The sequence below is a fragment of the Canis aureus genome, chromosome 17 (assembly GCF_053574225.1).
Source record: "Canis aureus isolate CA01 chromosome 17, VMU_Caureus_v.1.0, whole genome shotgun sequence".
In the NCBI taxonomy this organism is placed as follows: domain Eukaryota; kingdom Metazoa; phylum Chordata; class Mammalia; order Carnivora; family Canidae; genus Canis; species Canis aureus.
The window spans coordinates 29,430,622-29,454,486 of NC_135627.1; the positions used below are offsets into that span (position 1 = coordinate 29,430,622).

The 23,865-nt window shown below is 36.2% G+C and overlaps 1 protein-coding gene and 1 long non-coding RNA gene across 3 annotated transcripts in view; one reads left to right on the plus strand and one right to left on the minus strand.

The window, feature by feature from the left end:
* The window catches only part of OBI1 (ORC ubiquitin ligase 1), a 40,869-nt gene extending 18,020 nt beyond the window's left edge, over positions 1-22,849 (plus strand). For both annotated transcript variants that reach the window (XM_077855274.1, XM_077855275.1), the window contains 2 exons: positions 2,412-2,500; positions 20,091-22,849. In XM_077855274.1, coding sequence (XP_077711400.1) covers positions 2,412-2,500; positions 20,091-21,606 — 1,605 coding nt within the window. In that variant the 3' untranslated portion in view covers positions 21,607-22,849. The remainder of the gene's footprint in view (positions 1-2,411; positions 2,501-20,090) is intronic.
* LOC144287500 (uncharacterized) lies at positions 13,102-17,470 on the minus strand. Its single transcript, XR_013355288.1, has 3 exons — positions 17,361-17,470; positions 16,960-17,038; positions 13,102-13,377 (listed from the first exon to the last, which is right to left on the minus strand). It is a non-coding gene; the product is annotated as an uncharacterized LOC144287500 (long non-coding RNA).
* Positions 22,850-23,865: the final 1,016 nt, after the last annotated feature.

Here is a 23,865-nt window from a genome sequence, read left to right on the forward strand (position 1 = left end):
TTTTTGGCAATAAATGTTACTTTGAAGACCAGGATCTGTATCAAAACATTACTCTAGAGCTTATAAAAGTGGTATAAGGGGTATATGTGAAAGAAAAATACATAAAAAAGTTTTTCTTTGCTCTTTTAAAGATCAGGTGGTAAATTCAATACCCAAAGCTACACTGAGACCTCAGAATTATTTGGGATATTAGATAAGCCCATTTTGGATGTCTAGTGGTGGTATTAGGTAGTACTAGGCAATATACTGGGGCACAAATGAATTAAAAATGTAGAAGCAAAATTTGAATGTGAAGTACAAAATAACATACAATAAATCAAATACAGGAGCACAAAACATTCAGACTACATAGAATGAGTGAAATAGACTTGTTTTCTGATGTTTCCAGGACTAGGTGAGTTTTGAAACCATCATGAGGCCTGTATCAATACCTAATCAGTGTTGCAAATGCAAAATAGTTAGCTCAAGTCTTCATTACTCTTAGGTGCAATAAATGGGCAGAACTTTGCTCTTTGTAATCTTTACCCACCTAAACTAAAAATACCTCTGATTGTTGAAAAAAAGAAAAAAGAAAAGACCTTTGATAGTTGAGGAACCAGCCAGTCAATAAAGAGGATATTAGAGAGCCACAGGACTGGTGAAAGACCTTGAAATGTAGCGATACAGTATGGAAGGGATGAGGAAAAGAAATCAAATGAGTTTCTAATTTAAGCTTGTCATCATCATCAAAAAGCATACACTAAGTGCTTCCTCTTATGGTGCTATGCTTGAGAGCTTTATTCATTGTCTATGTGTATGAGGAAGTAAATGACTTTCTTTATATCTGCAGAGGGGCAGTAATAGTGTTTATCAGTCACTTAAAGAATTAACCCTCTACAGTACTGGTTTGTTTGCAACCATGAGGGTGAGCACCTACTCAGGAGCCCAATAAAGAACCCTGATGAGTCTGAGTACAAGAGCTAGTTGTACCCAGAAGAATGCTTTTTGTCCTTCCTCTCTTGTCATCCTCTTGGGGTATTTATGTGTGGGTGGACAAGTAATATAGTCAGAAGTTCTGGGAATTAGTCAAAAACATTGGTCAGGTTTTTGAAATCTTTTTTTTTTTTTTAATTTGTATTTATTTATGATAGTCACAGAGAGAGAGAGAGGCAGAGACACAGGCAGAGGGAGAAGCAGGCTCCATGCACCAGGAGCCCGATGTGGGATTCGATCCCGGGTCTCCAGGATCGCGCCCTGGGCCAAAGGCAGGCGCCAAACCACTGCGCCACCCAGGGATCCCGAGGTTTTTGAAATCTTTAAGTCTTTTGGTTTAAGCTTTTTTGTTGACAGTAGTTTTTGTGACCCATTCACTTTAAAATGTTTTAAATGTCAGTGTTCTAGTCAAATATGTTTCTCTGATCAAGTTAGTGAGATTGGTTTGTAGGCTAGGGAGTGTTAGTCATTGGAATTAAAAAATGCAATGACTGAGGAATTTAAATAGCTTTTAAGAAGACTCTAAAATTGAGGTACACTACTTTTTGTCCAGAATCAATATTCAACTTCTAAATTTTCTAGCAATTAATATTCTGTTAGACAATGTGTGGGTATCGGACAATTCAAAAAGAAAGTCATAGTTGGATTTTTTTTTTTTATCAAAAGAGAATCCTTAGAATTTATTAGAAAATATTGACCTAATTTTGAGAGTCCCAGAAGTTGTGAGCCAAGGCATTTGGGAAAGCCTTTTGAAGAAAGAAAACAAGTAGTTTAATTATATTAGATTTGTTATCACTAAAAAGCTATTTTTAAGTAGCAACCAGAGGGATGCCTGGGTGGCTCAGCGGTTGAGCATCTGCCTTCAGCCCAGGGCGTGATCCTGGAGACCCAGGATCGAATCCCACATCAGGCTCCCTGCATGGAGCCTGCTTCTCCCTCTGCCTATTTCTCTGCCTGCCTCTTTCTGTGTCTCTCATAAATAAATAAATAAATAAAATCTTTAAAAAAAAAAAAAATAAGTAGCAACCAGAAATCAATCTCATAGCTCATAATTCATAAGAATTAACTCTTAGCATTAGTTTTGCAAATAACTGCGTATAGTATAATGTTACTATACTTAGAATATTCATTTGTGAAAAAAGGAAAAAACTTATTTGCCATTACTATAGTCCCTTAATGACACTAAGCTAACTAACATAGCTCTGTTTATTTCCCTGGATAGGAGAATTGCAAAGTGCTTGGGCAATATGGATTAAAAATGCTTGGTTGTGTTCACAGTTTCACAAGTCATTTCCAGTGGTGATTTTAAGTTTCTGAAGGCCATGTTCTAGTATTCTATTTTCTGGTAGCACTCTCAAAAATACAGATGGCTCATGACATAGTTTTTACAAAGTACTTGTTTTAGCTAATGCTTAATTATTTTCAACTCTTTTTTAAAGGCAAATAAAAAATTGAAATTGGAAAATGGTGGCCTGGTGAGAGAGAATTTACGACTGAAGGCTGAAGTTGATAACAGATCACCCCAGAAGTATGTATTTTGCTCACAAAGCAATGTTTCAGATTATGTCAGTGTTTTAGAAAAAGCTGCTATCATTGTGTTTTTCATTTGACTCTTTTCATTGAAACGTAGATTTAAATAGAGTGTCTTGGCTCTAAAAGTCAAGTATATACTTATGTTATTGGGTGAAATCTTTGTGTCAGTTAAGACTGATTTTTCAGGAAAGGATTTCATTCTTATCCTTTTTCCTTATCCGATTAGCAAGAGGATTGCTTTATGTGACCTAAGACAGAACTTTCACTTGATTTTACATAGAACTGTTTAATAGGGAATGCCTGGGTGGCTCAGTGGTTGAGTGTCCTGCCTTCAGCCTAGGGCATGATCCTGGAGTTCTGGGATCCAGTTCTACATCAGGCTCCTTGCATGGAGCCTGCTTCTCCTGTCTCTGCCTCTCTCTGTGTCTCTCATGAATAAGTAAATAAAATCTTTAAAAATAAATAAATAATTAATTTAAAAACTGTTTAATAGTACTAACAAAGAGGGCAATTAACATAATGCCCTTTAGATAGTCTCTGAAATAACCTTAATAGTAGCTAACATGTGTATAGTGCTTTCTCTTTGCTAGGTACAACAACCTGTTATGTACTATTAGTGTTCTCCATTTATAGAGGAGGAGAAAGAGGCATAGAGAGATTAAGTTAATTTATGTAATCTGCACAGCTAGTAAGTGGTGGAAATAGGATTTGAACCCAAGAAGTCCAGGCCCAGAGTCATGCTGTATTGCTTCACTGAGAATCATTACACTATTACATTAACCATTATACTAAAACACCTATCTGAAATAGAATTTAAGGCATTATTTGTTGAATTTTAGACTGGTTTTAATTATACAATTAGGGAAATCTATTCTTCCTTTATGATGGAATATTTTTCATTCCATTCCAAATAAGAGAGTACAAGTGTTGACCTGTAAGAGTTTGTTTAAAATTATAAGAAACAGTTGGAAGTTGAGAGTTAAAGATGGAGAAAAGATGGGAGATAGCACTTGAAATTTTTCTTCTTTAGGGGAGAAAAAGACCAGTAAGCAGAGTATGGCCCTTCACTCCCTCTCTGAGGAGTGGCATATCAGAACTCCACATTTTCCTTCTGTAACCACTAGACTTCATTTCTTCCTACTGGAAAAGGCAAGGCAATGGAAAAAGCAACCAGTGGAAATTTATCCTACCAGAAGTAGCTCTCTGCTTATCATGTGAAAAAGAGAAAACATTGCCTTTAGTAAAACCAAGTGTGGTATCAGGAAATGGTAGAAGTATACCATAATTACTCAAAGCAGAGATAACTAACCAATAGAGAAAGAAGCATAGCTTTTACTTTTAAATAGTTCCTTCCCCTGTGCTTTCCAACCTCATTTTTCTTTCACTTCAGATAATGTTCTACTTTGACAAATTAGTGAAATAAGCTTAGGAAATGTTGCTGTTATGTGGTGGTTTGAATTTCTGCTCTTCTCATTTATTGGCACCTCGCCTTGCCAGTCACAGTAATGCTTGTCCATTAGCTGCATTTCCCACAGTATGCTCAATGGAACTAAAGCTATTTTGTTTGTAGCTTTTATTTCTTGAAAAGTTGCCCACCAGATTTCAGATTTAATGCCAGCCACTAGGATGTGTTTTTAAATATCCATGGCTCCAACCTGATAAATAACAGGAAGAATCTTACCTAAACAAACTTGGCCTCTGTCTTTTCTAATAAGCAGCCATGCTTCTGAATCTCTTATAACTTTAGGACTTGCTATCTTTAACTTCCATTTCTTTCCTTCAGGGGAGGGGAATAGTTTCACTTAAAAAACGATTTGAACTGACCCCTATTCCAGATCAATTTGCAATGCATTGAGGTATTAAATGCATTGCATTTGATTTATAGCCTTGTTTACTCTGCATCACCAAACTCTAGTGGGATTCAGAGAGAAGCTGACCACAGCTGAAAATACCCAGATCTGGTTCACCTGAGAAGAACTCCTATTTGTGTTGAAAAAATATGAAATTTCAAGAATTTAAAAAATGCAAGCAAATAAAACCATCTGTTCCATTTTGTTCCCTTCATTGGGAAGAGCCTTAACTGATTATTTTTATTCTGTCTTCTTGATTAGGTATCAAGGTATGTTTTTTATACACATAGCTTTAGTTTCTGATGTATCCTTCAAATTGCGCATATTCTACAAGTCATGCAGAATAGAGAGCTTTAAATCTCTGATACTAGAAAAGAATTAAGAAAGTGTAATTGTCAGCTTAGGATGTCATAGCAAAATACTAAAGATAAAGTGGCTTAAACATGGAATATTTATTTGCTCAACAATCTAGAGGCTAGAAGTCCCAGATCAAGGTTTAGCAGTTTTAGTTTTTGGCACGCACTCTCTTCTTGACTTGCAGACAGCCACATTCACACTGTTTCTTCACATGTCGGCAAGAGAGTTTTGGTGTCTCTTCCTCTTATTTTTTTTTGAAAATTTTTGATTTTCTTTCTTTTTTTTTTTTTTTGGTGGGATTGGTGGGAGGTTGAGGGAGGGCAGAGGGGGAGAGAAAATCTTAAGCAAGGCTACATGCCACACCCAGCACAAGGCTTGATCTCATGATCCTGAGATCATAACCTGAGCCGAAATCAAGTCATATGCTTAGCCAATTGAGTCACCCAGGCACTCCTTTTTTTTTCCTCTTCTTATAAGGCACCAGTTCTGTCAGACTAAGGCCTCATCCATATGATCACATTTAACCTTAATTATCTCCTAAAGACTCTATCAATATATATAGTCACACTCAGGGTTAGGGCTTCAACATGTGAATTTGGCAGTGGGTGGAGAATACAGTATAAGCCATAGCAGAAGGTATTTGCTCCCAACGAGACTAACATATGGTGTGGACAAGGGTGACTTAAGCATTTACACTGGTCTCAAGCAGATAGTGCTGTATGAAAGTTATATATTTTGTAATACTTTAAAAATAGTGCTGTAACCTTTTAAAATGAAAATCTGGATTATCATTAATCTCCTCTGTTACTGTTTTTCTGTTCTGTTGGTTTCCATCCATTCTAGCCAGTCTTAAAGTGTGCCTGGATAGTTTTCCTCCCTCAACTTTAACCTGAAAGCCCTTTTGAGCAATATGGCAGGAGTTCTACTAAGCTTGTTCTTCTAGGTTTCAATAATATCCATTCTGTTCCTTGTCAAAAATGTCCTAATATTTAAACTAGTGGTCCAGAAAATGTGGTCTTTTTCTTTGACTTGATATGCATTTCTTGAATTTTTCTTCTCTTCTAAAATAGTTTATTTCACCTAGGGAAAACAATTTGTTTGCCCTTTCAGCTTTCTTTAACATGGACTCCTAAGAGAATCAGTTTTGATGTTCATAACTTCAGAGATGGTGATGTGTCCTTTAACTTACAAGGCTGATAATTTGAAGAAAATTTACTCTCCCAGCCAGCCTGGGAGTACTGAATGTTTATTTACATAATATTGTACAAGATGCATTGAACTATATAAAATAAATACTCCTGCTGACCCCTAAAGTAGGTTAGGTTCCCTTGCTATAATTTCTCTTACTACTTTGTGCTTTCCCTTCATAGCACATATTATAATTGCTAATACTTAATATTTTGTATGGCTTTCTTCTGTCTGAGCCAGGACTATAGTTGTATTCACTGTTGTAGCACTGCATTTTATAGAGTTCTGGCTCATATTCTGCTCCTAATATATACTTGTTGAGTAAATGCATGATAAACATAGCTTTTAAGACTAGGAGGAAACAGACAAATCCAGAATGTGGTACACTTAATAGGAAAAATCGGTAGATGGTTATTATATGCAACTGATAAGTCACTAAACCCTACCTCTGATGAAACAGTAATACATTATATGTTAATTAATTGATTTTAAACTTAAAAAATGAATAAAAAATCATTGGCAAAATGGGAAGGGGAGGTATGCTTTACAATAAAAGAATTAAGAGATATAATAATCAGATGCAGTATATGGATCGTCTTTGAAAATTGATTCATAACAAAACATGTCAAGACATTTTTGAGGCAATTGCATAAATTTGATTATAAACTAGATATTAGGTAATACCAAGGGATTACTGTTAATTTTGTTTAGGTATTGTGGTTGCCTAAGAAAATGTCCGTATTTTCTTTTAGAAATGAATACTTAAATATAGACTACAGAATATTTTAATAGAAGAAAAGGGATGTATATATAAGGAAAATGAGACAAAATCTTGATAATTATTGAATGTAGGTGATGAATATATGGGGGTGATGAATATGAATATATTCACCTACACTACACATATATATCACCTACACTATTCTACTTCTGTGAATGCTTGAACATTTTTGTAATAAAAAAATAAAATCCATAAAACATGGTCTCTGCCTCTAGGAAACTCATAATCTACCGAAGGCAAGAGACAAAAAGACATAAAACAGACACTAAACAGATACTAAGTAAAATAGCAGAGACAGCCATAGGAGTTGAGAATGACTAGTGTGCTTCAGTGGAAAGAGTCTTCATCAAGAGGCAGGACTGGAGCCTGGCTTTGAAGGATAGAGGTTTCTATTAGGAGGAAAGCATTCTGAGCTGCAGGGAAACAGCTTGAGCTGTTAGAGATACTAAGTAGTCCCTTTAGCTCCAGTTATGCTCAGGAAACATGGTGACTTCCTTCTCAAACTCATCAGAAGTCCTCTATGTAATTTGCACATCTCTCCATTGTGGCCATCATTATCCCCACTTAAATAGCTGGTTAGCATGACTACTACCTCCATTACTCTGTGCTTTAAACAGAAAGTCCTATTCTTAGTCTCCTGTTTAGTGAGCAATGCTAAGAGTCACACCTCCACATGGTAGAAAAACAAGAATGAGAAGAAGCTGAGGGAAGACTTTAGTGTTAACATTTCTCATTTTGCTGAATTCCCTTGGCTTCAATTACTGTTCCTAAACTGTGCCCAGGAATGTAGATAAACTTGTCCTTGATAGAATTAGGAGTTCTTTGGTCATTTTTTTTTTTTTTATTTTTAGCTTGAAGAGATATGAAGAATTGACTTGTAAATAAAGCATTTGAAAGTTTCATGTCCTCTGTCTGAGATCTTTCTATTCAGTTGTGCCCTTTTTTCCCCCCTGTGGGCAGGGATTGTGCCAGCTATTATGAGCCTTTAGTGGAGCAACAGTTCTTGCCTTTGGCTACTAACTTACCTTAACAGCAGAGGGTGTTAAACTCCATGTACAAAACTCTGTAGGTCATTAATATCAAACTTGGTTATAGTTGGATTAATGGCTTTCCTTTCTATAAATATGTATTCAGGAATGTTATGTGTTCTTGTCATTGTGTCTTTAGTGAGATCTATGGATTTGATAATGTCTCCCTGCATGCAGCTCTTTTACTGCACAGCAACCCCAAGGCTTGTCATTATGGACCAATCTTCCCCCATGCCCCTGCTCCTTCTAGGGGAAGATAAAGGTTCCAGATTCTCTCTGGATAGTGAACAGTATTTCCTATTATTAGTATAAGAAAAAAAGTATTCTGAAGAGGAAAGAATAGATTTCATAAATTATGACCTGGGCTATATTCGTGTTCCTTGATGAACCATTTCATTTACTCCTATGGCTTTAGTAATCATCTACATATATGTCAGAGATAAAAATACAATCTAATAAATTTTTGGCCTCCCCTTTTTTCCTCAGCTGTAGATTCATATTTCCGTCTGTTTTATACCTTCACCCAAGATCCTATACCTTAAATTCACCATAAAGCATAGTGCTTAAATAAATGCTTAACTCTGGAGACAGGCTACCTGGACTCAAATTTCCCTGCTTCCACTCTGTCCCTTCTTCTTCTACCCAATTCATTTTCACCATACTTGAAATTACCTTTTTCATAAAATATAAATCAAGTTATATAAGTCTTCTACCTAAAAGTGTCCTGTTTTTTCCTAAAATAAAATCTAGATTCTTTACAGACTAGTCTATGTTTGCCTGTTCCACTTCATCTCATTCCCCCAGCTCATCCTGCTCCAGCCATACTGGCCTTCTGTTTCTAAAATATGCTGGACTTTTTCTGTCTGCTTAGAATGTTCTGTTTCCAGGGGCACCTGGGTTGCTTAGTGGTTGAGCGTCTGCCTTTAACTCAGGTTATGATCCTCAGGTCCTGGGATCAAGTCCCACATTGGGCTCCCCACGGATCCTGCTCCTCCCTCTGCCCATGTCTCTGACCGTCTCTGTCTGTCTCTCATGAATAAATAAAATCTTAAAAAAAAAATAAAAAAAGGAATATTCTGCTTGCAGATCTTTATGTGGTTGCTTCCTTCTGTTTGTCATCAGATTCAGAGAGGCCTTCCCTGATCATTCATTCTAAAGCAGCCCTCTGCTCCAGTACCTTCTAAGTCCTTACTCTGTCTTATTGTAATACCGTAGTAATAAAATCATAGTATGACAAAGCAGTATAGTGTGTGATTATGAGCACAGACTCCAGAGCCAGACTCCCTAGGACTGAACTCTGGTTTTGTCTACTTACTAGCTCTGTGATTTGGGGGAAGATAACCTTTTTATATGTCTTGTACTTGTCTTCTGTGAAATGAGACCAACAGTAGTACCAATCTTATAGGTTGTAGTAAGGGTTAAGTGAATTAAAACTTGAAATGTGCTTATAACAGAGCCCACAGCTAGTGCTGAACTGAGGTTATAGTATTATTGTATTCCTACCCCTAATCAGGAATTATCTGTTTAATTGCTTGTTTGTTGTCCGTCTTTTCCATTCTAAACTCTAAGCTCCACAAGAGTAAGGATCTTACTGCCTATTCCCTTCACTTGCAAAACCCCAGCACCTTAAAGGCATCTGATAAATATTTGTTGAATAATTAAATGAATAGATAAATAACACTCCATAAATTACTTAATCCCTTGGAGCCATCATTTTCTTTATATAAAATGTGGATGATGTGGTATTGCGAGGATTAACGGAAATAATTTTATGTCCTTGGAACAGTATGTAGCACAAAGAACTGATAGAGTTGTGTGTCTAAATAATTGTATCCATTATCCATTCTACTCAAAAGATTGTTTATCCTCTTGCTTTGTTCCTATCCTCCTTAATGGCTTTACTACTCATCTGGTTGCTTCAGATAAAAACCTCAGTCTTCTGTTTCTCCACGTCTTCTCCTCATCCCACACCTAATTGTTTAGTATATTCTATCTATCCTACCTCTTAAATGTCTCTGTAATCCATCTTCTCATTCCCACTAGTTTAGATCCACATGATTTCTTGCTTAGCCTATTTTAAACAACCTTCTGACTGCTTGCTCTTCTTTTCCACTCTCAGCCCTAAAGCATCTGCCTTATTGTTGCCAGGATTGTAGAATATAAATTTAATCATCTCACTCCCTTGCTTAATAACCTTTGATGCTTCCCTGTTGTCCTCAAAGCCCAAATTTCTTTGTAAGTATGTGAAGCTCTTTACCATATGACAAGCTTTGGCCTTTTTGTGTCCTCTCCAATCTTCCCTTTCTTACACCCTGCTTTGGCCATGCTGAATTTCTCACTGAACCCAGATTTAGCATATTATGACATGCCTTTGCACCTTTACTCATGCCTTTTCCTTTGCTTTCCCTGGTCCTCACCATTAGCCTCTTCGTTTTTATTCTGCTTTGTAAATTACCTGCAGTTGTCACTCTATCTGTGAAGCATTCCATGATTTCCTAAGACAGAGGAAACACTTCTCTTGTTATTCCCATTGTTTTTATGTTATTAAGAATCACGTGTTATACTCTCAAGTTCCATGACTGTCATGCCCAGTTAATCTACCAACTAGCTTCTTGGAGCTAAGACATATTTTTAAAAATGCATGCCATATGGGTATCTGTATAAAATACATGTGTGTGAGAGAGGGAGTTCCTTCTCTAGAGTCTGGCAGAAGCAAGGAGTCCTTATATTCATGCCACAATATGGAAGGAACTAACCAGGGAATTAAGATTTTGAGCTTCCTTGAAGCTTAAAGTACAAAGAGTTTACAAGGACAGGAAATCCCAAAATTCTTGGCATTTTCTCCATATGAGGAGAGCAGAGGGATTTCCTGAAGTTTTCCTGAGTCGTCTTAGAGATTGCGAGTTAGAAAGGGGAGAGGAGGAGGTGATGTTGCTGGGCTACTGGACAGGATTTCTTATCTGAATCTCCTTATTTGAACTGGGTTTTTCCTGCCTTTATCTACCTCCATGCTGTGGCTCCTTCGTGGCTCACGCTCTTCCTAACCCGTATCTTAAAACATGCCAGTACCACTCAGATTACTGCTGTCTTTTGGCTTCTTCAGCAACACCTCTGGTCTGCTGGCCTTGGCTATTGTCCCTTCTTGACCTATTCTGGCCTTTTTTTGCTTCTCATGATTCTTCTCTGACAAATGCCATGATTCCTGGTATTTGACCCCAGCCTGATCTGATGACTGATTCTGCTATGCCCTTTGGTTTTCCCGGAAGGGGAACTTGTAGACTGTCAGGGGAGCCTGATGATACCCTGGGGCCAGACTGTGACAGCCAGGTGTGCTCAGGCCCCTCAGCTGCCTGAGGGGCCCTTCTCTGGGCATTCAGCTAATTGGGGATGGACAGTTACTGCAGTTTCTGTCAAGTTGTCTTTATTGTATTGATAAGAGATTTTAGGAGCCTGCAATGCATGCTAATGACTAAGCAACAAGGTTGTCAGAAAGATTAGGAACTGCTTGAGAACAAAGACGTCTTCTCCTCCTTTTGTTTTCTTTTCTCATATTTCCTCCGCATACTTTAAGTCCTCAGTAACTGTCATCAGAGTAATAATTACAGGGTGGCTGGATCACAGTTTTTTTGTTTTATTTTGTTTTGTTTTAGGTTGTTTCTCATGTTAATAAACATTCCCTTTGGAGTTGGAAGAATAAGAAAATAGATTATTCCTCATGGTGAGAGAGAGGGTTGATTTAACTATAGTGAAAAATGTGTAGATAGTAGTCCAGAGATTTTTAAGTATGCTTTTTTCATATAACAATAGTTGTCTTCTTACACTATTGAGATTTTTGTTGTTGTTAAGATTATTATATTTTGGAGAAAGATCTAAATCCTTTATTCCTTTTAGAACTGTAAAAAGATATGAAATAGCATGTCATATGTTCTATCTTTCTACAAAAGATTAGAATCCCCACTGATGTCCTGTAAATTTCAAGGCTGATCTTTTCTATTGGGGCAGAAAAATAGGGCATTTCTATGTGGAATTGAAATATATTTATCAAATAAAATGGAATTTATTCCACAGTAAAAAGAGTAGTCCACCTTCACAGGCAGTTAATATATACATATGTCAGCCCTTTTTAGAGACCACGAAAGGGAATCTGTTCATGTTCAATTTCCATATGCAGCCCAACACTAAGGTCGTTTGTGTTAGGAGTTTCTAGGTATCTCAGCAACAATTTTCAACATCACAGTTTTTAACTACAAATACATGGTTAGTTTAATGAAATAAACACATGCACAAAACTTTCTTTAAAATTGTATTGATGCCTGGGTGGCTCAATGATTGATTGAGCCTTTGGGTCAGGTCGGGATCCCGGGATCAAGTCCCACAGCAGGCTCCCCACAGGGAAGCCGCCTTCTCCCTTTGCCTATGTCTGTGCCTCTCTCTTTCTCTCTCTCTCTCTCTCTCTCTCTCTCTGTGTCTCTCATGAATAAATAAATAAAACCTTTAAAAAATATTAATAAGGGACACCTGGGTGGCTCAGGGGTTGAGCATCTGCCTTCAGCTTAGGGCATGATCCCAGAATCTGGGATCGAGTCCCATGTTGAGCTCCCTGCGAGAAGCCTGCTTCTCTCTCTGCCTATGTCTCTGTCTTCTCCCTCTCTGTGTCTTTCATGAATAAATAAGTAAAATCTTTAAAATAATAATAAAACAAAATTGTATTAATGTGAGCTGTTATTTTAAAACTCTGCTCTGCATTCAAAAGCTTGCAAAACAGACTATACCTTAATCTTTAAACAGTACCTTTGGGAGGTAGAGGGAGGAAGAATTGCTGCCTGGGCCTTAATTCTTTACCTAGTTCCACTGTCTATGTGAGACCTTTGTCTTTAAGGAGGAAATTGTGAGTTTTATTTATTCTTACAAAGGTTGAAGCACTTTCTATTTTATGCTAAAACTAAGATGCAGCATAATATAGCTTGTATTTTTTTTTTAATTCCTCAGTATTAGACCCAGGGACAAATACATATGTAATGCTTAGGCCCTTAAATATTGCATTTAACATTTTGCTCATTTCAAGTAAATATTGTTTCCTTAAAGTTGAAGATGCCTGCTGATTATGCATAAGGTAGACAAGTTGATCATGTATACTTTCTGTTGTGAGCACAATTAAAGATGGAGCTTTCAAATTTATGGTTCAGGTTCAGATTTAGTCTTCATATCTCAACCCAGAGCTAACCTCTTTGGGTTGGCATTTGTCAGGGTGATGTGTCTATGCTATAATTTCCTGCAAGGCCACTTTAATAGAAACTGTGTCTAAAACCATAGTAGGTGTTTGATAAATATCAATTTTGTGAATACATATGTGTACATACATACATACATCTTGTTTCCTTGTTTCCTCTCCATGTTTTATTAGCAAATGTAGGTATTAATAAATATTGCAACAGTCCTAGTTACTTAACAATGTGTACAGACTGTATACCCAGCAAACCTAGCTTGCATTTTACATTACTTTATAGTATAAAAAGGTGCTTATGTTTATTGAAGAAGGGATCTTACATTCAGGCACTTCATATAATGTCAGACATGGTGTTTGGACTCAGACATGCTTGAATTCAAATCCCATTCCTGCCACTTTCTGCAAATCCTTAAGCAAGAGACAGTCTTTTTCATTTATCATCTTTAAAATAAAAACAACAGATTTTCCGTCATTGGGTTGACACGACAATTAAATTAAAAAGATAATATGTAATACACATATATAGCAATGTGCTTGATGCAAGTAAGCATTGAATAAATTGTGGTTGCTGCTATTATTTTTGTCAGGATCATTATCAGTAGTCATCAGGCTACTGTTAAAGACTTACTTGTTACATTTACTCTTGGTAAATTCCAACACAAAAGTTCACTTCATTCATTCATTCATTCATTCATTCATTCATTCATTTATTGAGGGGCTGTTTCTTTCTTTTGTTTATTTGATGATGGTCCAGAAAAAGAAGTGTCTTGAATCGTCAGGGGGGAAGAATTTCTTCCTGTTCTCTTAGTATGGCTCAGATTACTTCACATATTTTTGTGGAACCGACTTGTATGGCTAGGATCGGTCATAGACAGTACTCTTATGATTAATAAATTAAGAATTAATTAATTAAGAATGTAGCATTTTCATAACTGAGTTTAATTTTAAAAAGAGAAAACTCTTGAAGAAACACTGACAAGTCATACAGTTCTGCAGGAGATAAAAATATGTAGGCCACTTCCAAAGCTTCTCTAGACGTTTAAAGACAGAATGCCCCCCACTATCCTCCTGACACATACACAAGGATGAGATAGATAAGGGTAAATACACAGACAACTTCTTGGAAGCAGGGAAAGAGAAAGGCCCCCATCACCAAGTACAGCTTCCTACAGTCCTGATCCTCTCTGCCTTTCCCTGAAATATGCCCCTCTACGCACCCTGCACACATAAGCATGAGGCAGGACATAGCACTTGGGCCTCTCCCTTTTCTTCCTACTCTTATCAAAATTCATGTTTCTGAAGAGTTGATATTATAAGCTACTCACTTCAGTTATATGTAATTAAAAAGAGGAGTTTGCAAATTTAAGGAATCTCCAACTGGTGAATTTTGCTTTAGGAGAATGTATTTAGGAAAGAGAAAGGAATAATGGAATGTTCTTCCTTTGTGAAACCTTACCTCTCCTCTATGTTTAAAATAAGATACTTTTCTGTTATCTCTGAAAGTCTGGGAATGAGAAGATATGCAACTGCAGTTGTGTAAACCATACAATAAAATTCCCTCTGTGAATAGGTTATTCTTTCTTAGGGTAGGTAAAGTGACAGCTCTTTAAAAAAATTTCAAGACTCACTTAGGTTTACTTGTTTTTCTTACATATCAGCTATTCGTTTAGTGAGGTAATTTTCACTTTGCAGAGTTGTATAGGACCATAAAAAAGGCCATTCAAGTAAAAACCATGAAAAGTAGTCTTAATAATCAATAGGAAAAATCAAGTTGCTTTATAAACTTTAATAATTTTTGTCAAAACATTAAGTCTTTTACTATCAGTTATAAATGTATATGGAAATGAAAAAAGAGTAAAACTAATATTTAGTACATTAATGTTTATGTAGTATAATTTAAAACATTAGAAACATTGAGAAGTATTTAATTTCTTTGTAAAAACCTTGTGGAAAATAATCTGAATAGTGCCTGTCTTCCTGTCCTATAATGCCTTGACGAATTGTCATACTTCTAAGTTTGCATCAGCTTCCAACATTTTATCCTTAATGCTTACTATGTTGTGAAACATCTCCATATTGCTCAAATGTGAAGGTTTTTGCTAGCCTGTCATTTCTAGACAACTTTATTCTTTTTATCACAACTACTTTTCTTTATCAGTAAGTTTACTGCTTCCAAGTTCTCAGGTGTTGCTAGAGTCTCTGGAATAGTGACAGTTTCAAAATTTCCATGGTCAGTTCTTCAATAATTACATTTACACTTGGTTCCAGTTTTACTTGTAGCATTGATCACTATTCAATTATTTGCTGCACCTTCATTTTTGTTGGCCAGTTCTGTCTTTTGATTATCCATTCTTGTAAAATGTATGTGATGGGACTACATGTTTTACTGTCTGTGTGTGAACTGAATGACTGATGCAGAGTGACCAGTCACTTTCAGACTTTGAAAGAAGTGACCTGATTGGTCACTGATGTACATCTGTTATTTATGTAGTGTTCTGTGAACTGAAAAGCGAGTGTTGAAGTTTTTATTTTATGCAGTTTCATGCATAAAATAGTTATGTTAATATAATAATAGTTAATATAATGTGGTAAATTTGAGCCACATTGTTAAGTAATTGGTATTATTTAACTAAACTGTAGCAACTGAAATTTATGCATATTAGAAGCATGTACAGCAAGGATATCAACGCTAGAAAACTGTCACATAGACCAGATCAGAAAAGCTGGTCCAGATCCAAAGATTACTTTCATTTTGTTTCATAATTACTTCCTTACCTAGTAAGTAAGGAAAAGATATGAAATCAAAGATAAGTGGGGGGGCAGGTGAGTTCACTTTCCTGATGTCCCTCTATGTCCTGAAGATGTTTCTGAAGTTTAGTAGTCTCAGCCACCCCCTGGGCTGGCTGCCTTTTTCTGTCTTGTTGGGGATCCATTGAGAACTAGAGAGGCAAGCTAATCGCTAAAGTTCTCACAGCTTGTTAATGGCAGCATAGCACTAGAAGGTTAGGTCTTCTGGTACTTGGTTCTGGGATTTATTTTTTTTACCGCAGTTGCTTTCTTTTGATCACCTCCAAGCACTTCTTGTTACCCCTGTGTGATGGGCTGTGAGAAAATGTGGACTGAGGAGCTTTTCATTGTTAGGGAAAATCTGCTCTAGGTAATACCTCAGAGGTCAAACTAGTAGGGCTTTCATTTCTCTTACTGCTAGTGGGGACAGGAACAGTCTTCTACCTCTGTAGCTTTTTGGACAAGGGGAGCCTTAATCCAGAGTGTACATATAGGTTAACATTGTACGCTGAAAAATTCTTTAAGCTTCTCCCAGATTCTAGCACACTTCCGATATATCAGTTGCAGCTCCCAAACTGCTTTACGATGTTTTCTCTGACATAATGAAGCCTTTGGCCATCACTGCTACTTTCAAAATCAAAGCCTTTTGGTCTCTAATGGAATGTTTATAAAAATACTCCATTTTGAAATTTGCTCAGGAAAAGGAAGTATGGTAAATGATGTTAGAATTCCCTCCGGCTTGCCTTGGCATTGATTCGTTTAATGTTATGTACTCTGGAAATATCTGGAATTAGTGTGAATAAGAGTATTAAAACCCAAAGTTAAATAAGCTCTTATCTTCATTGTCTTCTTTTATGGAAATATAGCATCAGATAGGCAGCCCTAATTGTTACTTCTATATGACTTGATTAATTTCCTTTGCCAAATATAATATAGTAATTGAGGGTTAGCTTAAAATCCCTAATAGCTATGTCAAAAGTCTCATATGTTTCCATTCTTTTGCTAAAGTTAAAGTGGAAGGTTTTATTTAGAAGGAGCAGTATAGGATGGCAAGCCTGTAGTCAAACAAACAAACAAACAAACAAAAAGCCACAGAACTATACTCTGTATATGTTGTTCTCTGTTGCTTTCTTTGGTGTCAATGAAAAAAAAAAAGGAAGAAATAAAGACAAAAAAGAAAGAGAGTCAAATGTATGAAACATTCAGTTTAGTAACATAGTAAATCAGAATACTTACATATAGAAGAGACCCAAGGACCTTTGGCTTATCTGGTGCTATGGTGGTGGTTCTCTCTTGATGTAAGCCATTGATGAATCTTAAAGTAAGAAAATAACATTTATTCAAGAAGTATTTAATAGGACTCCTATATGCCAGGAATTGTTCTAGGGAGCTAGCAGTGAAATATAAGATAGACTCCCTGCTTTCCTGGAGCTTATACTCTAATGGGGGAGAGAGAGACAAAAAAATTACATGGATTGATTAATTAATTGATCAGTTCCATGGTTTCACCCTACATTTCTGTTAGTTTGCTCACCAGCACAGGCCTCTGATTAGCATGGTAAAAAGGTCTGATCACTCAAAGTATTATAGACTTGTAAAGTATTGAAATGGAACTTTGGGGAATTGAGGGCAGTGACCTTTTAGAAAACAGCTGGCTCCATCAGTGACTTCTGCTTGCTGTCCCTGTCATATGTGCTCCGTTGCTGACCTTTGTTGTTAGTTCTCATAGCACTTCAGCTTTCTCTCTGAAATAACAGAAAAATTACACAATTGGGACTGTTATTTTGACTTCCAATGCGGAACCATTTGTTAACTTCTTTTAAAAACATAATAAGATTTTGGGAAACTTTTGGGAAAGACTATTTGTCATTAGTCTTTTCTTATATAAGTCTCTGAGTTCCCAAGGACATACCTTGGTAATAGCTGACTTACTATCTAGTAACAGTATTTGATTCCAAATTGTTTGATTTTTTTTTTCTGAGTTTACCTTTATTGTAAAAATTGCACTTAAGGAAAAAATAAGTTTTATCTTGGTAAGCAAATTTAAGGTTGTCACTTTTGCTGTTTGCATGAAATAAACATGCTACACATTTTTTTTCCATTTAGAAATATGTGGGTTACTTGATTATAGAGTAGTTACAATCAAGAACTCACAAACATCTTTGCTGATGTCCTTATGATCTTTATCTGCTCTTTAAAATTCCCTTGAAGAAACTACAAATACATTTACAAACCAAAACATTTTTCTCTTAACAAAGAAGGAACAACTACCATCATTGACTTAACTTGATACTCATAGTAGTAAACTTGGTTTTAATATAGGGAGGCTTGTTACTGTAGTTGATTTTGTTTTTGTTATACCTGTGGTTTTTGCTTTGTTTTCTTAGAGGCTGAAGGGAGTGTGCTCTTTCTGGGAGTTCAGTTAATTGTAGTGAGTAGATCAGTATTCAGTACAGTGTCTTTTAAGGCCCTTTCTAACTCTGAGATTTTAAGAATCTATGTTTACCTCTGCCCTGCTTTTTTTCCCCCTAATGACCAGAGCTGGGATTGTGTCGGAATGAGCTAAAGCGAGAATTGGGCTGGAGTGTAGGAGGAGGTGTTGGGCATTGAGTGAGAGTAATAAAACTATACAGTGGTTGTCTCTAAAAGATTATTACTGTTGGGTTTCTTCTTTATAGTTTTTTTTAAATACCTAGTATATTCTCTTCATTGTAATTACTTTTTTTAAAGATTTATTTATTTGTTTCAGAGAAAGCGTGTGATTTGGGGGTAGGAGAAACAGAGGGAGAGGGAAAGCAGATTCCCTGCTGAATGAGACCTGAGGATACCACAAGCCCTGAGATCAGGACCTGAGCCAAAACTAAGAAACCACCCAGATGTCCCTTAATTGTAATTACTCTTATAATTAAAGGGGAAAGGAAGAAAAAGATAAACCCATAGATAAAAGAAAATTTAGAAGTAACCTTCTCAAGTACTTTCCTCCAAATAGACAATCTGTGAATTCTTCAAGATGATAGAAAGAAGCTTTTTAAAAGAATTTTTGTAGAGAAAAGTATTTTCCATGGGGTTAGAATGCAGTGCTTATGTTTATTGGCTCATAAGAAGCAATTTCTTAAAAGATGGAATTTTCTTTGATGTTCAGATGGAATTTAAAGGTAGACCTTTTATATCCATTGGAGCTGGGACAGTCTTATTGATCTTTGTATCCCCAGCTCCAGATATAATGTCAGCCCATACTAGGTGCTCAAAACTGTTTTCTGAGTTGAACCTAATACCCAATTCTTTTTTTTTTTTTTAAGATTTATTTTTATTTATTTATTTTAGAGAGCATGCATGTGAGAGTGAGTGCAAAAGGGGAAGGGCAGAGGGAGAGTATCTCAAGCAGACTCCACACTGAGGGCAGAGCACCACGTGGGGCTCAATTTATGACTCTGAGATCACAACCCAAGTAGAAATCAACAGTCAGCTGCCTAACCAATTGAGCCACCTGGGGCATCCCACCCCCAGTACCCATTTTAAGGGAATAACGAAAACAAGATAATCCTGAGTAAAAGAAGTGAATTTTTGATATGTTCTTTTTTCAGTTACTCTCCAAAATGTTCCTTTTCAGGAAATGTGAAAATGTTTTTATGTGTAATATATTGGAACCACAAGCACTGACTTTGTATTTCAAAGTTGGAAGAAATGAGATTAATGTTCCACACAGTTGTAAAATGCCAAAAATAAGTAGAGCTAGAATGAATTAAAGCCCAGTGTTCAAAAAGGCCAAGTAAAAGCTTCAGATCAAGGGTGGCTATAATTGAAAGGGTCCAAATAAGTATTTAAAACCACTCCTGCTGGGACTGCTAAGATTTCTGAATTTCAAATTGGCATTTTATGTTTGACAAGGTGACATTGTATAAGAAATGTATTGTAAAACACTGCTGTACGATAGGAAAATGATTGAATGTAAATATTTCAAGATGTGGACCACTGTTCAAATGTTATCATAAATCTTTGCCATTGTTTTAGGGGATAACCCTGCATGCATATATGAGCTGAATTGATAGAGCTAGCTCTTGGAAGGGAAATCAGCCATGAGTTTCTGCATCTCTGCTACTACTAATCTGATTTGACCACAAAATCAGATCTATCTATCCTATTAGATCTTTGCCATTGTTATCACATGCGTATTATTACATAAAGTGGAAAAACTCTTTTGTGAAACTAATACATCTGGCATTGCTTTGACCTGTTCTTTGAATGGTCTGAGATGTCACTGGTAGGTGAAATTGGAATGGGTTGGGACAGTTTGTATTCTTAAACTTTGAAAAGTAAAGAAAAAAGCTCGAACTCTAAAGTTTTAACTATCTTTCCATTCCTTGCAGGTTTGGAAGGTTTACAGTAGCTGCTCTTCAGTCCAAAGTAGAACAGCATGAACGTGAAACCAATCGCCTCAAGAAAGCCCTGGAACGAAGTGATAAGTATATAGAGGAACTAGAATCTCAAATTGCACAGCTAAAAAATTCAAGTGAAGAGAAGGAAGCTATGAATTCCATTTGCCAGAGAGCACTTTCTACTGATGGCAAGGGGAGCATAGGTAACGAGGAGGATATGGCCTCAAAGAGTCAAGGTGATGGTGCCAGAAAGCAGGTTGGCTCATCCACCTCAAGTTCTCACCTGGCAAAACCTTCTAGCAGTTCTGCGAGGCAGGAATGCACCAGCAAAACAGAACCAAATTGTTCGAAGAACAAAGACCTATATCAGAAACAGGTGGAAATAATGTTAGATGTCACAGATACAAGTATGGATACTTACTTGGAAAGAGAATGGGGTAATAAACCAAGTGATTGTATACCCTACAAAGATGAAGAACTTTATGATCTTCCAGCTCCCTGTACTCCTTTGTCCCTTAGTTGCCTTCAGCTCAGTACTCCAGAAAACAGAGAGAGCTCTGTGGTCAAAGCAGTAGGTTCCAAAAAGCACTCAAATCATCTCAGAAAATTGGTGTTTGATGATTTTTGTGATTCTCCGAATGTTTGTAATAAAGATTCATCAGAAGATGATAGAAGTGAAAATGAAAAGAAATCAGAATGTTTTACTTCCTCAAAGACAGGGTTTTGGGACTGTTGTTCCACAAGCTATGCCCAAAACTTGGATTTTGAAAGCTCGGAGGGGAACACGATAGCAAATTCTGTTGGAGAAATTTCTTTAAAATTAAGTGAAAAATCAGGCTCATGCTTATCCAAAAGGTTGAATTCTATTCGCTCTTTTGAAATGAATCGGACAAGAACATCCAGTGAGGCATCAATGGACGCAGCTTACCTTGACAAAATCTCTGAACTGGATTCAATGATGTCAGAATCTGACAACAGCAAGAGCCCTTGTAATAATGGTTTTAAGTCCGTGGATCTGGATGGATTATCCAAGTCATCTCAAGGCAGTGAATTTCTTGAGGAACCAGATAAGTTGGAGGAAAGAACTAAGCCAAACCTTTCCAAAGGTTCTCTAACTACTGATCAGTTAGAAAATGGGAATGAATGGAAACCCACTTCTTTTTTTCTCCTCTCTCCATCTGACCAAGAAATGAATGAAGATTTTTCTCTTCATACTAGTTCTAACCCAGGAACTAATGAAATCAAACCCCCGAGCTGTTTGTTTCAGACTGAGTTTTCCCAGGGTGTTTTGTTAAGCAGTTCACACCGGCTATTTGAAGATCAGCGGTTTGGGTCATCTTTGTTTAAGATGACTTCAGAGATGCATGGTCTTCATAACCACCTCCAGTCTCCATGGTCTGCCTCCTTTGTGCCTGAGAAGAGGAATAAAAATATGAATCAATCAGCGAAAAGAAAAATCCAGAGCAGTCTTTCCAATGCTAGCCCATCAAAAGCAACTAAAAGTTGACTCATTAGAAAGGTGTCATTTATGTTTTTGTCCTGAGAGGAATATAAGTTTTTAAAGTTACTTTTTTCCCCTCGTAAAAGTTCTATATGATTTTGAATTGATAATCTGTAGTCAAGTGTCAAGTCAGAATGGTGGTTTAGCCTGTAGCCCAAATACTTCTGTTCATTTTAAAGAATTTGTCCTTTTTCAGTTTCATTTGGGCATCTTTTTAACTAGAAAAGATAGTTTCTTTTCATGAATATTATATGTATCTGGTTTGGGTGTATTTTGTTTTCTTGAATCTTAATTTAGCTGTTAGATACAGTGGCCTATTAATGAGCCTTGGTTGTCCTCAGAACTTGGATTTCTTAAATAAGACTTTTTGTGTTGTCTACACACTGCTCATAAGACACTTGAGTTCTTTAAAGCTTTCCTAGGGTAAAAATAATTTTGCTTGCCCTTTTTTATTTATGTTTAGTGGTGGCCCAACTTTTAGGCAGGGCCATGGTGGAGAAATAGCACTCTAACCTTAGTCCAATACTCATTTACTTTTTTTTTAAAGACTTTTTTGTACGTATGTTTGCATTTTTAACATTGTGTTTTGTACAATTTTTGTGAAAACCTTTTGCTAAAATGAAAGAATACATTTTCTATATGAAAATATTTGTTTTATGTCAGGTAGCTTTCGTTTCCTCATCTTTTTGTATGTGTGTTGAAAATCAGAAATTGAGCCTTCTACTCTTACTTTGGAAAGAAGGCGTAGAACGGTTGGTTGGGTTTGGAGGAGCCTAAACGTGGGAACTTCATTATTCCAGATACACAGGTGCAGAAGTGCTCTTTGCCAAATTCTTGATCCACTTTCATCCCAGGGGAGGTTTTTTTTTGGAGTGAAGTTCTTGTTTGCATGTTACTGTTCTTTGTGGAAACTCTGTATGCATGGTAGTGTTCTTGCTTGCACTGTTTTCCTTACTTAAGAAAAAGAAGTTTTAGTTGGCTAATAGCATATCTTTTATGTAGGACAGAATTTTTTTTCATGAAGAGTGTTGAGAATAGGTGAGCTAAGCACAATTTTTAATTTAGGCTCTGAAAAAGTATATTCTAAACATGTTTGGTATGCCAATATAGGCCTTTAAAAATGGTTTGTATGCTAATGACTTGTTTATCTAATGTGCACTGAACATTTTACATTAATACTGTACTGTTTTACATTAATACTGCATGCTTTTCTATGTGAATTGAATAAAGGATGTCATAAGCACTGTAATCCTTGATGTTGTCTCAGATATTGAATTAGCCTTTAAAGACCATTAAAACTTACCATTTCTAATTGATCTTATAAGGGTTGAATGATTTTTACATTCTTTAATGATTTTTAAGAATCCAAAAAATATTCCATATTACAAGAAAATGACATAAAATTCAAATTTCAGTATTTCTAAATAAAGTCGCATTAGAACACAGCTACACTCATTTGTTTACGTATCATCTATGACTACTTTTACATTGCGGTGGCAGAATTGAATAGTTGCCATTGAGACCATATGGCCCACAAAGCCTAAAATATTTACTGTTTGGCCTTTTACAGAAAAATTCGCTGACCCCTGTTAATAATAGACTCTAGGATTCAATGAACCATAAAAGTATAACAGATCATTTTTATGATTTAAAGAATAATGCCCTCCACTTTTAGAAATAATAAGGGCCAAAAAGAAAAGCTAACAAAGCATAATTTTTGTTTTATCATAAATATTTTCCAATAAGTATTTGTATTTTTTTTGATGTGTTAAAGTTAACTGATAGTTTATGAGATATCAGAGGTTTAGATATCTTTGACAATGTAATATATTTGAAATTCTATTAAATGTAGAAATCCACAATTTTTCTGAGTAATCATAGAGCAAGTTGGGGGTAAGCCTCACTCTGATTCTATCTGTAACTCATCTTTACTATGAATGTGTCAGTTTTTAATCCATTAATCCAAATATATACTGACAATGTGCCCTTGCATTCCAGAACGTGTAACCTTATTTACTAATGTCTAATCAGGGTTAGAGTGCCTCTGTTGGACCGGAGTCTTTCCCAGCTGCTTCAGAAACATTGCTCTATTCTTCCCAAAACAATATTTCATATATTAATCAAACCTGTGACATTTCTCAGTTGAAGGGAATAACCTGCAGGATTTTATTTTAATCACATATTTTCACGTGTACTCTTTACCTCTTTTACGATAATCTGATCTATCATGATAAATGTGGTGGTTTCATATATCTTTTAAGTATA